The sequence below is a fragment of the Aethalodelphis obliquidens genome, unplaced genomic scaffold (genome assembly GCF_003676395.1).
Source record: "Aethalodelphis obliquidens isolate GAN/ISIS:26980383/991018 unplaced genomic scaffold, ASM367639v1 scaffold34, whole genome shotgun sequence".
NCBI classification, from domain to species: Eukaryota; Metazoa; Chordata; class Mammalia; order Artiodactyla; family Delphinidae; genus Aethalodelphis; species Aethalodelphis obliquidens.
In genome coordinates, this window is record NW_020837978.1 from 8,025,086 (window position 1) to 8,039,137 (window position 14,052).

The following is a 14,052-nucleotide window of genomic DNA, read 5'->3' on the forward strand; positions in this document are numbered from 1 at the left end:
GGACTCTCACCCACCGCGCCACCAGGGAAGCCCTCGAATGCATTTTTTTTTTTTTTTTTTTTTTTTGCCTTATGCGGGCCTCTCACTGTTGTGGCCTCTGCCGTTGAGGAGCACAGGCTCCGGACGCACAGGCTCAGCGGCCATGGCTCACGGGCCCAGCCACTCCGCGGTATGTGGGATCTTCCCGGACCGGGGCACGAACCCGTGTCCCCTGCATCGGCAGGCGGATTCTCAACCGCTGCGCCACCAGGGAAACCCTCGAATGCATATTTTTGATAAAACTACATGCATGCATTGAAAAAGGTCTAACAAAATGCCCACCAGACCATGAACAGTGGTTATCCTGTGAGGAGGACACAGGGAGAGGAGTTGAGAATGCAGGTCTCACTCTGTACTGTGTGCACCTCTGTTATTTGAATTTATCAATAAGCCTGTGCTACCATAATAATCGGTAAAATTAAATACATAATGCAAAAGTGCACAGTCTAGTGTTTTACAGTTGAATATTTATATTTAACTTACCTGAACATAGAAGTTTAAGAACAGGATGACCAGCGTCAGCATATAAGAAGACTGGAAGATGAGACAGCCGAAGGGGAAGCCACAGGGCCTCACGACAGCGCTCATGGTGTGGGTGACGGTGAGCACGAACTGCACCTGCAGGGGCGGCAAGGGTGGAACCACTCTGCATTCAGGCAGTTAGCAATCGACTACTCGTACTCCCTACCTTGTGCAGGGGTAAAACAAACAAGACAACGCTGAAGCAGCCCACCGTCCTAGCCAGAAATCTTGTTTGAAATTAGGAAGTGTATAAAATTGGCCATGATTAATTTTCTCCTGGAAAAATCACAGTTGAAATCATTTAGGTAAAAATGCTTTAACAGACATTAATTTCAAAAATGTTCACACAGACGTTTTAACACACAAGGTTTCGCTCTTAAAAGTCCATTTTTAGAGGAAAATAGGCAGCCTCATCACACACAGAAAAGCCTCTGACCTCCAGGGCTGGGACTGAGGACATGCAGATGCTTCACATGGAGAAAAGCCGACAGAGGGATGACATACCAGCTGAGCCTGCGTGAGATACTTCTTCCACCAAAGATACTTGCGCATAGATGGAAACACGGAAAGGCCATAGTAAGTGTACATGAGGATGTGGATGAAGCTGTTCAGGGTGGGTCCAAAGAAACCTAGAAAAGTACAGTATAAATTACTGTTCTTCTAGAAAGTACGATCGTTCGTTGTCAAGTAATACTCTTCCTGTGCATCGTAATTGAAGACAAATAACAATATGGCACTAACAAAATTCACCCTGATTCCTGTGCCATTATCCGGGGATTCACCCAAGGTCACCTAGACAGAGAGACTAACCTGGGGTAGGTTTTCAGTCAGTGCCAACCAAACAGGTAACGCCTGATTTGCAAAGGCTTTGCTGCTTCTGTCATTACCACCATCCAATCAGGTGGCAGAATCTGAGGAAGTGTCTTTGCTTTAGCTAAACCTTTGATGAGCCATTTTGATTGTAGAAAGAGCCTTCTTCGTTCATGGCTGGACAGGGTGCTAAAGCGTCAGGAAAATGTATTGCTCTTCGTAGTTCAGTAAATAAGATCTACCTGGCAGGAACCTAGAACCAGAAGATGCTGCAGAAGGTAAGAGAATACAGGGGAGAGAAAAGGCCCAGCAGGATGAGAGGCTGGGGCAGGGGAGAGGCGGGCCTATGGGACCTTCCCAGTAGCCAAGCCACCTCCTGGACTTCTGGAACAAAGAATGTCTAAAATCCAGTTTTAGGATATCGCCTGTGCTGAGCTGTGCCGTGGAACTCCCCTTCCCCTGCTATCACCTTCATGAAATCTGACATCAACGTGGGTGAATCGTGTTTCAGGAAACCAAGGAGCGAGGGCTAAGTTCTAGGTTGGGTCAACCAAGGGTCAAAAGGACTGAGCTGCAAGAGGTAAGGTGCCGGAGACGGAAACAGGGAACCCGTCATAAGGAAGACATCAGTCGATGCAGGCAAAGGGCTCGGAATGGTGCCCAGCACAAAGTGAGTGCTATGCCTCTATGAGCTATCAACCCTGTGGGAGAGGAGACAGGCTGTGGAGCCAGGGGACCTCCTAATAGTTCTGTCCCCTTGGACATACTAGTTTGTAAATTTTGTTTCTCATCTGGAAAACAGGTATAGAGTAATTATCTCTTAAGAGTGAGATGCGGTTAAATGAGATAATACTATAAACTAAAAGGCACTGCACATATGTTGGTGGTTAACTAATCAATTTAAATTCTCCTGCCTGCTTTCCCAGTCCTGGATTAGCGATCTAGACAGATCAAGTCAATGAATAAGAAACAAGAGGAACACCAGGAATCTACCAGGTCCTCATACACGGGCTGGAATAGCTTGTCAGGGCAGTGAATTTATATGAAAACATAAATATAGTTTCAGAGTACCAGGCAGCACAATATTAGTGATGTTTCTTTACCAACCTGAGTTTTCATTTCCATCAATTAATAAAAAAGAGTAGTTGCCAATTTTTATAATATTCTAGCTTGAACAGAAATCACACAGAATTCCTGTGAATGAAATACGATGTCTTTACAAAGTGATTATTCAAGACCAACTTTTAGATGCTTTAGTTAGTTATAAATGAAACTTGATAATCGTAAAGCATACTTAACCTCGACAACAGTCCTGCGGTATTGATTTCAGCCTATATTTTGATTACAGTGCAAGTCTGTTGTAATCCTAATAACCAAGACTGGAGTATGTCGGTCTAGGAGGCATGTGAAAGCGTCTCTTTTCTCTCTGCTGCACCCCCAACAATTTTTCTTCACACTGGAGTTTAAATTTGCATCTTCACAGTCAATGATGTATTGCAAATACCCTTGGGGTTTTTAAAAATACCATCTCCACAAGCTTCTAAATCCTAGGACAAAATTATTTTAAGTTTTACGTGTTCTGATTTTTCACAGAATACTTTTAAATTCTTGGGTACAAGACAATAAATATCAAATAGAAAAGTACTGTTCTCTCGAGCTCAGTGTTTCTCAAACTGCAGGTCATATAACCGACACATCAGTCAATTGTGAAATCAATATAGTGAGAGTTGTCATTAGCTTTCTGAAAAAGTGAGATCAGTTTTTTTTTTAAGTGCATCACAGGCCTTCCCTGGTGGCCTGCCAACGCAGGGGACATGGGTTCGAGCCCTGGTCCGGGAAGATCCCACATGCCGCGGAGCAATGAAGCCCGTGCACCACAACTACTGAGCCTGCGCTCTAGAGCCCGAGAGCCACAACTACTGAAGCCCGCGCGCCTAGAGCCCATGCTCTGCGAGAGAAGCCACCACGATGAGAAGCACACACACCACAATGAAGAGCAGCCCCCGCTCGCCACAACTAGAGAAAGCCTGTGCGCAGCAACGAAGACCCAACACAGTGAGAAATAAATAAAGTGCATCACACAGAGCTGGGCTAAATACTGTTTCATGAAATTTGCTTCATACAAAATGTATACATATGAATGAGGGCATTGGGTTGTGATATAAAACGTATTACTTATTGAGCTCTCAGTTAAAAAAAAAATTGAAAGCCACTGTTCTGGTGGGTCACAGTGACGTGACTTTAATTTTTCAGAATGGAAAAAACAAGCCCCCAAAGTTGACGTGACTCAACCTGTACCACAGCTAAGTGGTGACTGTGGAAGGTGCTGTATTTATTTACAGCTGCAGTTAATGAAGTAAAACTGCTCCAGCTGGGGTATGGGTTTCCGGCCATCGGGCATTTGGTGCATGGAAAAGGAAACATTTTTAAAATTTATTGTAATACTCAAAGATTTTGCCAGGATCAAAGACAAGAAATGGGGCTTCCCTGGTGGCGCAGTGGTTGAGAGTCTGCCTGCCGATGCAGGGGATGCGGGTTCGTGCCCCGGTCCGGGAGGATCCCACATGCTGCGGAGCGGCTGGGCCCTGAGCCACGGCCGCTGAGCCTGCGCTCCGCAACGGGAGAGGTCACAACAGTGAGAGGCCCACGTACCGCAAGGAAAAAAAAAAAAAAAGACAAGAAACGAAACGGCCACTGGCAAAGGTGTGCTTCCCCGTGTGACAAGCAGGCTGGGCCGGGCCCAGTTCTCTCTCCTGAAGGTGTGCGATGCTCAGTATAGGAGACCCATCACACAGAACTGAAAAACTGACAACTTCACTTACTTTGCCCACAAGGTATCCAGTTCAAAACGCACCACCAGATGTTAAACATAGACGCATGATGGTATACGTGAAGAAAGGTAATCTGACTGGTTTTTTTCCGCAACACAAAAAAGATCGTGTCCAGGAACTCTATTAATTTGGAGAAGTAGTACCACCATAACACTTCGGCTACCTGTACGAAATGTAAAACGGGGAAAAGACAAGGTGAGGCGTGCTGCCGCCGCAGTGCTGCCCGCCTCTGCATTGCCCCCGTTTGTGCTTCACCAGCGCGCCTGGCTCCCAGACTATCGAGAAAGCATCTCAACTGGCGTCTTTGCCTCCAGCGTTTCCTTATTCCCAACAATCCAGCCCCTCTGGTGAAAGGAATTCTCTTTCCAAAATACATTAACTGATCAAGTGGCTCCTCTGCACCTACAGAACCAAGTCTATGATTCTTCGGTTCATACAGTTTCTCCGCGGGCCCGCGGGGCTGCTGTGTCCACTGTCCTCCTCCGAGCACACCCCCCGGGCATCCTGTGTGCTGTTCAAGTAGTCGTTTCCTGTCCCTGGAGCCCTGCTGCCCCCATACGCCTCATTCTCATGCGTCCAGCACGCCTCCCCTACCCCACGTCTGGCGTGGTCCTGTCATCCTATTAGCACTCCTCTCAAATGCCACCTTGCTCTGGAACGTGACCGCAGCCTCCTGTCTCAGGCTGAATCATCCCCTTCTTCATCTGTGGTCCCAAATTACTTTACGCCTCTATTATCAATAACCACATTCATGAACAAGTCTCCTTCCCACTAGGCTGTAAGTCACTCTGAGGCGGAGACGGTCTCCTTCACCTCTGCTCAGGGCTTGGCAGGTCACTACTGTTGTTCCACTGATTTTGATTCTTCTCTGCTCCTTTATTGTTCATATTTTGTCCCTTAAACATCATGCTCCCCGAGAGCAGTCTAGGACGAAGCCTTTCATGTCTTTTCCTCAGAAGATGAAAACTCCAGGTGCTTCTCTGCCCTTCAACCCCCAGCCCCAGCAGGTCACAGCGAGGGCTTGCTTCCCTCCCAAGTCCCTCACACAGTCCCCATCGCAGGGAGGCGCTTTCATTAAAGGCACCGGGCTCTCAGCACTCACGGTTAAACAGAAGAGGAGACACTGTAAGAGGAGCTTTGAAATTAGAATTTAATGCTCTACTATTTACTTCCCATGAAGACACTCATAAGGTGTGCTGGCACCATCGTAAATGTTTGAGGGAATCATTAACCTTCAAAAATATTAAACCAGGGCTTCCCTGGTGGCGCAGTGGTTGAGAGTCCGCCTGCCGATGCAGGGGACACGGGTTCGTGCCCCGGTCCGGGAAGATCCCACATGCCGCGGAGCGGCTGGGCCCGTGAGCCATGGCCGCCGAGCCTGCACGTCCGGAGCCTGTGCTCCGCAACGGGAGAGGCCACAACAGTGAGAGGCCCACGTACCGCAAAAAAAAAAAAAAAAAATTAAACCATAAGTAAACACATACATACAACAGTGGCTTTTAGAAAACTGTATGGTCTCCCAAAGTGTACTAGTCTGTGATAACAGAAATGAAACGGGTGTAGAGAAATCTACACATCTTACTTTTTGTATTATAGCTTTTGAAGATGTTTAAAAATGCTCATCTTAAAATTTTAATTAAAAGGTTTCTACCACCTCTTATTAATAACCTATGTTTTTATTATGGAAATTTTCAAATATTCACAAATGCAGGAAGAGTAAGGAATGCAAACCCTCTGGTATCTATCCCTGAACTTCAAAATTTTCAGTATGATTCCAATTTGAATTAATTTTGTTTCCTACCACTTTTTTTTTGGGCAGGGGAGAATGTAACATAAGCAAATACAAAGTGTATCAGTTTATCCATAACACCTTCTAATAGATGCGGAGACTTGAATATAACCACTGAGACACTATCTTTTTAAAAAATTTTTATTATTTTTTATACAGCAGGTTCTTATTAGTTTTCTATTTTATACATATTAGTGTATACATGTCAATCCCAGTCTCCCAATTCATCCCACCACCACTACCACCCCCTTCCCCCCCACTTGGTGTCCATACGTTCATTCTCTACATCTGTGTCTCTATTTCTGCCCTGCAAACCTGTTCATCTGTACCATTTTTCTAGGTTCCACATATATGTGTCAATATACGATATTTTTTTTTTCTGACTTAACTTCACTCTGTATTACAGTCTCTAGATCCATCCACGTCTCAACAAATGACCCAATTTCATTCCTTTTTATGGCTGAGTAACATTCCATTGTATATATGCACCACATCTTCTTTATCCATTCGTCTGTCAATGGGCATTTAGGTTGCTTCCATGACCTGGCTATTGTAAATAGTGCTACAGTGAACATTGGGGTGCATGTGCCTTTTTGAATTATGGTTTTCTCTGGGTATATGCCCAGTAGTGGGATTGCTGGGTCATATGGTAATTCTATTCTTAGTTTTTTAAGGAACCTCCATACTGTTCTCCATAGTGGCTGTATCAATTTACATTCCCACCAACAGTGCAAGAGAGTTCCCTTTTCTCCACACCCTCTCCAGCATTTGTTGTCTGTAGATTTTCTGATGATGGCCATTCTGACTGGTGTGAGGTGATACCTCATTGTAGTTTTGATTTGCATTTCTCTAATGATTAGTGATGTTGAGCATCCTTTCATGTGCTTCTTGGCCATCTGTATGTCTTCTTTGGAGAGACGTCTGTTTAGGTCTTCTGCCCATTTTTGGACTGGGTTGTTTCTTTAATATTGAGCTGCATGAGCTGTTTATATATTTTGAAGATTAATCCTTTGTCCATTGATTCCTTTGCAAATATGTTCGCCCATTCTGAGGGGTGTCTTTTCCTCTTGTTTACAGTTTCCTTTGCTGTGCAAAAGCTTTTAAGTTTCATTAGGTGAGACACTATCTTATCTAATATTTAATAAAATTAATGAATCTTTAATATCTTCTAATAGTCCGTCCACCTTCAAATCCACCTGATTTTCTCAAAAGTGTCTTTTTATTGGTTTGTTTAAATCAGGATCAGGGTCCAGCTTGCATTTATTTGACGTGGTTCTTAAGTTTCTTCTAATCAGTAACAGTTCCCTTTCCCTGCTCCCTCGTTTCGTTTCGTGTCTTTTCTTTCTTAAACTAGATCAGTTGTACAGAACTCCTAATATGGACTTGGATGACTGTCCCTTCCTCCTGTGGTTTAACTTGTTTCTCTACCCGCGGCAACCCCTCCCCCCCCGCCATTTTCTGTAAACAGCAATAAGGGTTAGAGGCTTAACTGGATTCAGGTTTAAGGTTTGGGCAAGAATACAGTTGACCCTTGAACAACACAGGGGTTAGGGCGCTGACCCTCTGCACATCGAAAATCTGTGTACAACTTACAGCCAGCCGTCTGTAGCGTGGTTCCTCCGCGTCTGCGGGCTGTACAGTACTGTAGTATTTAGTACTGAAAAAAGTCTGCATATAAGTGGACCAGCGTGATTCAAACCCACGTAGTTCAATGGTCAACCGTACTTCAGACGTGGTTCTGGGTACTTCCTATGGAATCACATCAAGAGGTACCTAACTTCTGATATTAAAATCAACAGTGAGTTTGGGTGTTAACAGCCTAATCTAATCATTATGAAGTTTCCATTCAACTTTGGCCCATTACTTTCATCATTTACAGATGACCACTGTCTAGGATCCATTACTTCACTAGAAGTTGCAAAATGGTGATTTTCAAATTCTCTTCATACTTACGCATTTTTCTCTTTATAGAGAAGAGCTCTTCCTCTTTAGCTATTTGGAGACTTACATATGAAAGGCAAGATAAATGTTTGATTATCGTCCTTTAATTTTTTCGTCTAGAACTTCTTGGTGTTCTAGCAACCTTCAAAAGGTAACAATGAGGGGTTTTTTTTTAGTATCATTTTAAACTCGGTTTTTCATAAATTTAGTATGTCAGTATTCCTTTTGACACTCCAACTGTCCCACCTTTAGCCGTAGGAGTCCCTTCAAGGTGGCTCCTACATCTTCTTGTCATGACCCTAGTGGTCTTGGGTAGCTTCCTTGCTCTGTCACAAGATGTCCTGGATTCTTCTCATCTACATTTCCCACCCCAATCAGGAACTGGCCAACTCTCTAAGAATCCTAAACCCTTTCGGTGGATTACATTTAGAGAGCACAATTTTGGTATCATTGCTGGGCTGTCAGAGACTAACTAGGCCTTTCCTGTACACAGAGCTAAAAAACACATCTGTTTTTAGAAAGAATAAAGTTAATTCTGCTATTTCCAATTTGAATCTGTAATTAGTGAGTTTTAGTTTCTTTTCTTCTATGTTTCAAATACTAGTTGTAATAATAGCATTATTATATAGCTAACCCTAAGTGTACCTATAACAACAAGCAATACCAGTATTTTTATTAGTAATAGCAGCCCCCCAAGTTACTGAATGCTGTTAAGATGCGTCTCACTTGGGATATGCAGTCAAAACACTGTCTTAAAGGCGCCTGAAATAATTCTTCTTTGGGTGGTTATGTCAACAACTTAATATATGGGTATATTAATTTAGTTTATTTCCGAGATATCTGGGGGGAGCCTGCCTTGTAATCTTTTAAAATTTGTTTTATAATTATGTAAAAACACCAACTGGTTCTGAAATATAAGACAAGGTACATTCAGAGAAGTCTAGCTTCCATCCCTATCCCCTCTGACCTGTTCCCGCCCCCAAAAGGAAACCATTTTGTTAGCTTTTGGTTTATTCTGCCATTGTTTCTTTTTAAAAACATAAGCAAATATACACATATTCCTATCATTTCTTGCACACAAGGCACTGTACTATAAGCACGGTCTGCGGGTTGCTCTTTTCCACTGAGCTACATCCTGGACATTATGTTGTAACAGGACAGCGGTCATCCTCATTTCACTTTGCAAAGGGACCCATTGCACGGATGCACCATGGTTCATTCAGTCTGTCCCCAAGTAAGCATTTCTATTAGGACGGGAGACCGTTTCTTATCTAACCCCAGCTTCCATCGTCGTATCTCGAAGGAGAAACAGTTACAGATGGTTGACTCACCCGGATGTCGGCTTCCCCTGCACTGGTAAGATCCTGACACTGTAAGTTGTAGCCTCCTTCCCAACTGGAGAGAATAAGCTGTCAAAGAAACAAGAGGAGAAAAAAAAAGTCAGTGTGAGAATTTGGACGAAAACTGAATTTCCCATTCATGTTTCTGATTGGCATCTATTCAAGACTGAGTTCTTCCCAGAATGAGTTTGACTCGATCCTGTCCCCAAACACATGATATCAAAGGATCTAATTCCTGCTGTTGAACTGATATATCAGTGGTTACAATCCTTAGTTAATGTAATTTACTTCTAACCTCCACATCCATCAAAAACAGAATTTAGCTATCATTTTGAGCACCAAACTATTTTATGTAAGGAATTTATCTAATCATATGTTCTACAAATAAAATGTAGAAGTAAAATGTAAGCAAATGTGAGGAAACTACACTAACATGTTAAAACGTTACATTGGCTTATATAGAAATAGTTATTTGATCATCTCAGTAATTTTATGAGTTATGTATTTATTACCATTTTACAGATGTGAAAACCAGGGCTCAGAAACGTTCTTAAATCACTTTCTCCGTTTTATCGATGCGATGCGGTAACCAGACATTTGTGCGATTATGACTGATTAATGTCTGTTTTCCCCATTACGCTCAAGAAACAAAGAGCTCCACAAAGTCCACGCCTCCTTCTTTGCTCATCTCCGCATCTACAGTTCCTTGCCCAGTGACTGGCACGGAGAAGGTGCTCAACCGCTATATGATGAATGGATTATTTGCTCACAATCACATGGCTAGATAGTGGTAGAACAATGATTGGATTCAGGTCTTCTAATTCCTTGTCTAGTATTCTTTTTACAACATCATAAGAAAATGAACTTTGTGGAAAATTCTACAGAAGAAGTTTTCTCCATTCTTTCCCACTATTACTAAGAAACTTAAAATTCTAGAATATAATATAAGGCCTTTGGCTTTGATTTACATGAGATATTATACGTGAAAGCCTACAGTTTTCTGTTGCTTTATCAGAACTGTGTAAAGGTACAGCACTGTTACAATACACAAACAGAGCAGGGAGGGACAGATGTTCATGAACTGAACAGTAAGAAGAGATGAACTACTAAGAACATTGGGAATGTTCTAGAACCTGTGCAAGTCTTTGCTCTACTATCCTTATCGACTTCTCTATCCTTCTAACAAAAACACCTTTCAGTTAACGTCATGACAAGTACAGACTATCAGGGTAAGTGAATCTGGTGAAAGTGAAGGAGACTGACCTTTCCTGATGGGGTCTATTACAGATCAAGTCACCCCCCCCAGGTACCCCACAGCTTTACGTGCTGGTTCTCAAAGGGGAACCCGTGACGGGCCACAGGGAATCTGGGAATACCTAGAAGTGCATGTAAGTTTTTGTGTGTCTTTTTCAAAAATAAAGTTTCCTAACTTTGTAGAAAGATTAAAAACCTCTATGGTCAGGCTGTCGTTCTGCAGTCAGGGGCTCTAGTATCAACTCTGTGTAGTAACGATACAGAGGCGGGGAAGGACAGGCTGTACTCTGCTTTAGCCAGCTCTATCCAGGCCGTCCCCATCCCCACGGCACCTCTGCAGGACTATCTGACAAACTAAACGGCAGAAGTCAGCATCAGGCTGCGGGAGGCTCTATCTGCTCACCTTGGACCCTTCCCAACGCCCTAGCTGGGCGGGCTGGCAGAAACCACCCAGCCTACGTGTTGAAGAGAAGGGAAGCAGGCTGGCAAGCAGGGTTAGCCTTCAGGAGGTGTGGACTGACTCGCTCCGAAACAGGATGAGGGTCCGCTCCCCACATCCACCACCTGAATCCACGCCACTGGCGCCCGCTGACTGTAGCCCTGCAGTCATCTCCTAAACGGACCCTCTGCCCCCAACTCACTGAGTCCACTTTCCACGTAGCAGCCAAAATAACCTGTTTAAAAAGGGAGATCCTGTCACTCCCCCGTTAAAGTCCTCCAGGGGCTTTTCATCACGCTTAGAACAACGGCCAAACTCCTGACAAGGCCGGATGTAACCTGCCCCCAACCTACCGCCTTGAAGCGGCCCTCCGTCCGCTGTCCTAGCTCCTAGCCGCACGGCCCCTACCCACGGTCCTCGAGCACCTCAAGGCCTCCACACTTGCCGATCCTCCTGTGCCGGCGCCTCCCCAGAGCTCCGCACGCCCGGCTTGCTCTCATCACCCAGCCTCAGCTCAAACATCACCTCCTCAGAGAGGCCGCCGCGCCCTGCCCTGCCCCGCCCCGGCCATCGCTCCCTCGCACACGCAGAGGCTGTGCTCCAGAGCCTAGAACACAATCTGACACAGTGCAGGGACTCGACACATTTGCTGCAAGAGTGTTAGTAATTTTAGTGCAGCTTTCTGGCCTAAGCAGACATCTGGCCTGGACGTAACAAGTGAGCAAGGTTAAGGTAAGCTATCCTTTGACCAGAGTCTAACCAAACATTCCCCATAGCGTCAAAGAGAAGACCTTGTGCCCTAAAAGAGGTTGCCGTTGGGGGACTAGGAGGCAATCAACCAACAGCAGAGATGGAAGAGTGTGAAAAGAGAACCACTGGACGAGCCAGAGCTGAAACCTGTGGTGGAGAATGAGCTCCACGCAGACCTTCTCCCTAAAAAATACAAACCATGTACCTGGCTGTCCAAACGCTGCACTGCTGTGCCTGCTGACGGTGCCTGAGGCTCACCTGAAGACCAACGAGGCCCTTCCGCAGTGACTAACTGCTACTTGCACTAGCCTGTGAACTCTTCAAGCACAGAAACCACGTCTAAATATCTTTGTGGCCCCTGGGCTGCACCGAGCAGGTGCTCGTTGAATGCAGGCTGAACAGAACGGATTCGTCCTTACACTCGTGAGGGAGTGAAGTAGGACAGACATCGTATCTCCATTTGAAAGCTAAGCTGCCTGAGGTTCAGGGAGCCTTAAGTAACTCCTCCAAAGTTGCAGAGAAAGCGAAAGGCTAACACTTGAATTCGGATCTTCTGCCTCCACTGCACGGTTGCTTCCAGCAGGGATTAGAGCTTCCAGCGCAGACAGATGGTCAGGCCGGCTCCCCTGATGCAGCTGCCACTTCTGGGAACCACCCAAGGAAGAGTAACTCTCCCTCTGTCATACAGGGAGAAACTAACTCCGTAAATTACTATCTTGCAAGCTCATCTAGTGAACTAAAAAGTCTACCCAGAGAAACCTAAAATAGAAATTCCCCTTTTAGAGTCAGGTAAATCAGGGAGCACTTATGTGACATAACCTTAGAGCTATCAGCATGGCTTTCCTGACCCCAAATTCTGTCTCCTGCACTCTGATGCCTCAAATTCCATAATTAGAGTTTCATGACAGTCATTTTAGATACTGGTTATTAACCATTATTAGAATGGTGCATATTAGACTAATGTGCAGATTAAACTCTATGGGTGAGATGGCCTGTATTCTAGGCAAGAGTTTATTTTCGTTTAGAAGCCAAGGACACCAGGAAGCCAGCTATACCTGTGCCACTGTCAGCCATTTATAACTTATATGAATGAGTTTATCCTAACTTTTCCCCAAAAAGACTGTTCTGTTTTAGTTCTCTCTCTCAAGCACATTTATTTAACACTTTTCGATTTTCTCTTATATTATAGTAAAATAACCTTTGGTTGTAATAGGCAGGGCAATCATTACTTGTTCTTTTTCTTGTGAAATTACTTAGGTTTGGCACGTTATAAAGGAGCAGGGAAGACATGATGTAATGTGGGGAGCCACAGCCGAGCTGGAATGTCACCCCAGGCCTCTGGAAGCCAGTCCTGAGGATACACAGTGACCCAGAGATGGGAGGAGTATCCTTTAAGGGAACGTATATTTGCATTTCGGTCAAGCTAACTGCATTTGATATTTAACTTAAAAAACAGTTACTCAACAGCTGTCTGTTCTCAGGCAAATCAGGTTAACTTTTCTAAGCCTCCGTATCATAATCTATAAAAGAAGAAAACTATATATGATCTTTAAAGGCCCATTCAGACCTAAATTGTGATTTTAAATTACAATGAAAGACTAAGGACTAAAGAAATAGGTCTAAATTGGGCTAAAAAACATTCAAGTTAGAAACAAAGACTTCTAGGACTTTTGGAAGGAATAACATCAGATACCGGAACCTTGAGATGTTAAAGAACAGTACTGATAGCAACCGTGGATAGTTCTAGAACGCCAGATGTAACTGCTTCTAAAAATCACTCGGTCACTGTTCCCCAGCGTCGGCTACACAAATACTTACCTCTGCCAGCATGTACGCGGAGAGAAGTGTGATTCCAAGATTGTACAAGGTGAGGACGCCCCTGAGGGAAAGAGCAGGTCTGCTCCTCATGTATCTGTTGCCCAGCCATATGGAAAGCAGGTATAAGACAGTGAGAGAAAAGGTGGGAAGGTAGGAGTCCAACAGGAACCACCCTCTGACTCGAGAATCTGCAAAGAAACACACAGTGAGAATCCCGCGGGCACCCCACGTGCTCAGTTGGGAGACACGGTCACGTGTGCTGTATTTGCTCACCCAAGTTCGACAGGGAACTGCAGGCCACAGCGTGAGCAAGCTGGGTCTGAGTTATAGTTCGGAAGAAGAAACCAGTGGGGGCTGGAATAGTTAAGGAGGGGCCCGTGGAGCAAACAGGGCTTCAGTTGAACGCTGAGTGACAAGGACAAGTAATAAAGGTGGGAAGTCACAGTTCTTGAATGTCTAACTTTGGAACAGTTACCGTAGTTACTCTCAGTAAATATGAAGTATTATGCCATTTTATGG

General features: G+C 44.5%; 1 protein-coding gene across 1 annotated transcript in view; it reads right to left on the minus strand.

Moving 5' to 3' along the window:
• ELOVL2 (ELOVL fatty acid elongase 2) overlaps positions 1 to 14,052 on the minus strand; it is a 31,144-nt gene that overhangs the window by 11,643 nt on the left and 5,449 nt on the right. The window contains exons 3-7 of the mRNA XM_027128178.1: positions 13,534 to 13,721; positions 9,264 to 9,341; positions 4,194 to 4,365; positions 1,066 to 1,190; positions 523 to 657 (exon numbers count right to left, since the gene is read on the minus strand). Of these exons, the coding sequence (XP_026983979.1) occupies positions 523 to 657; positions 1,066 to 1,190; positions 4,194 to 4,365; positions 9,264 to 9,341; positions 13,534 to 13,721 (698 nt within the window). The remainder of the gene's footprint in view (positions 1 to 522; positions 658 to 1,065; positions 1,191 to 4,193; positions 4,366 to 9,263; positions 9,342 to 13,533; positions 13,722 to 14,052) is intronic.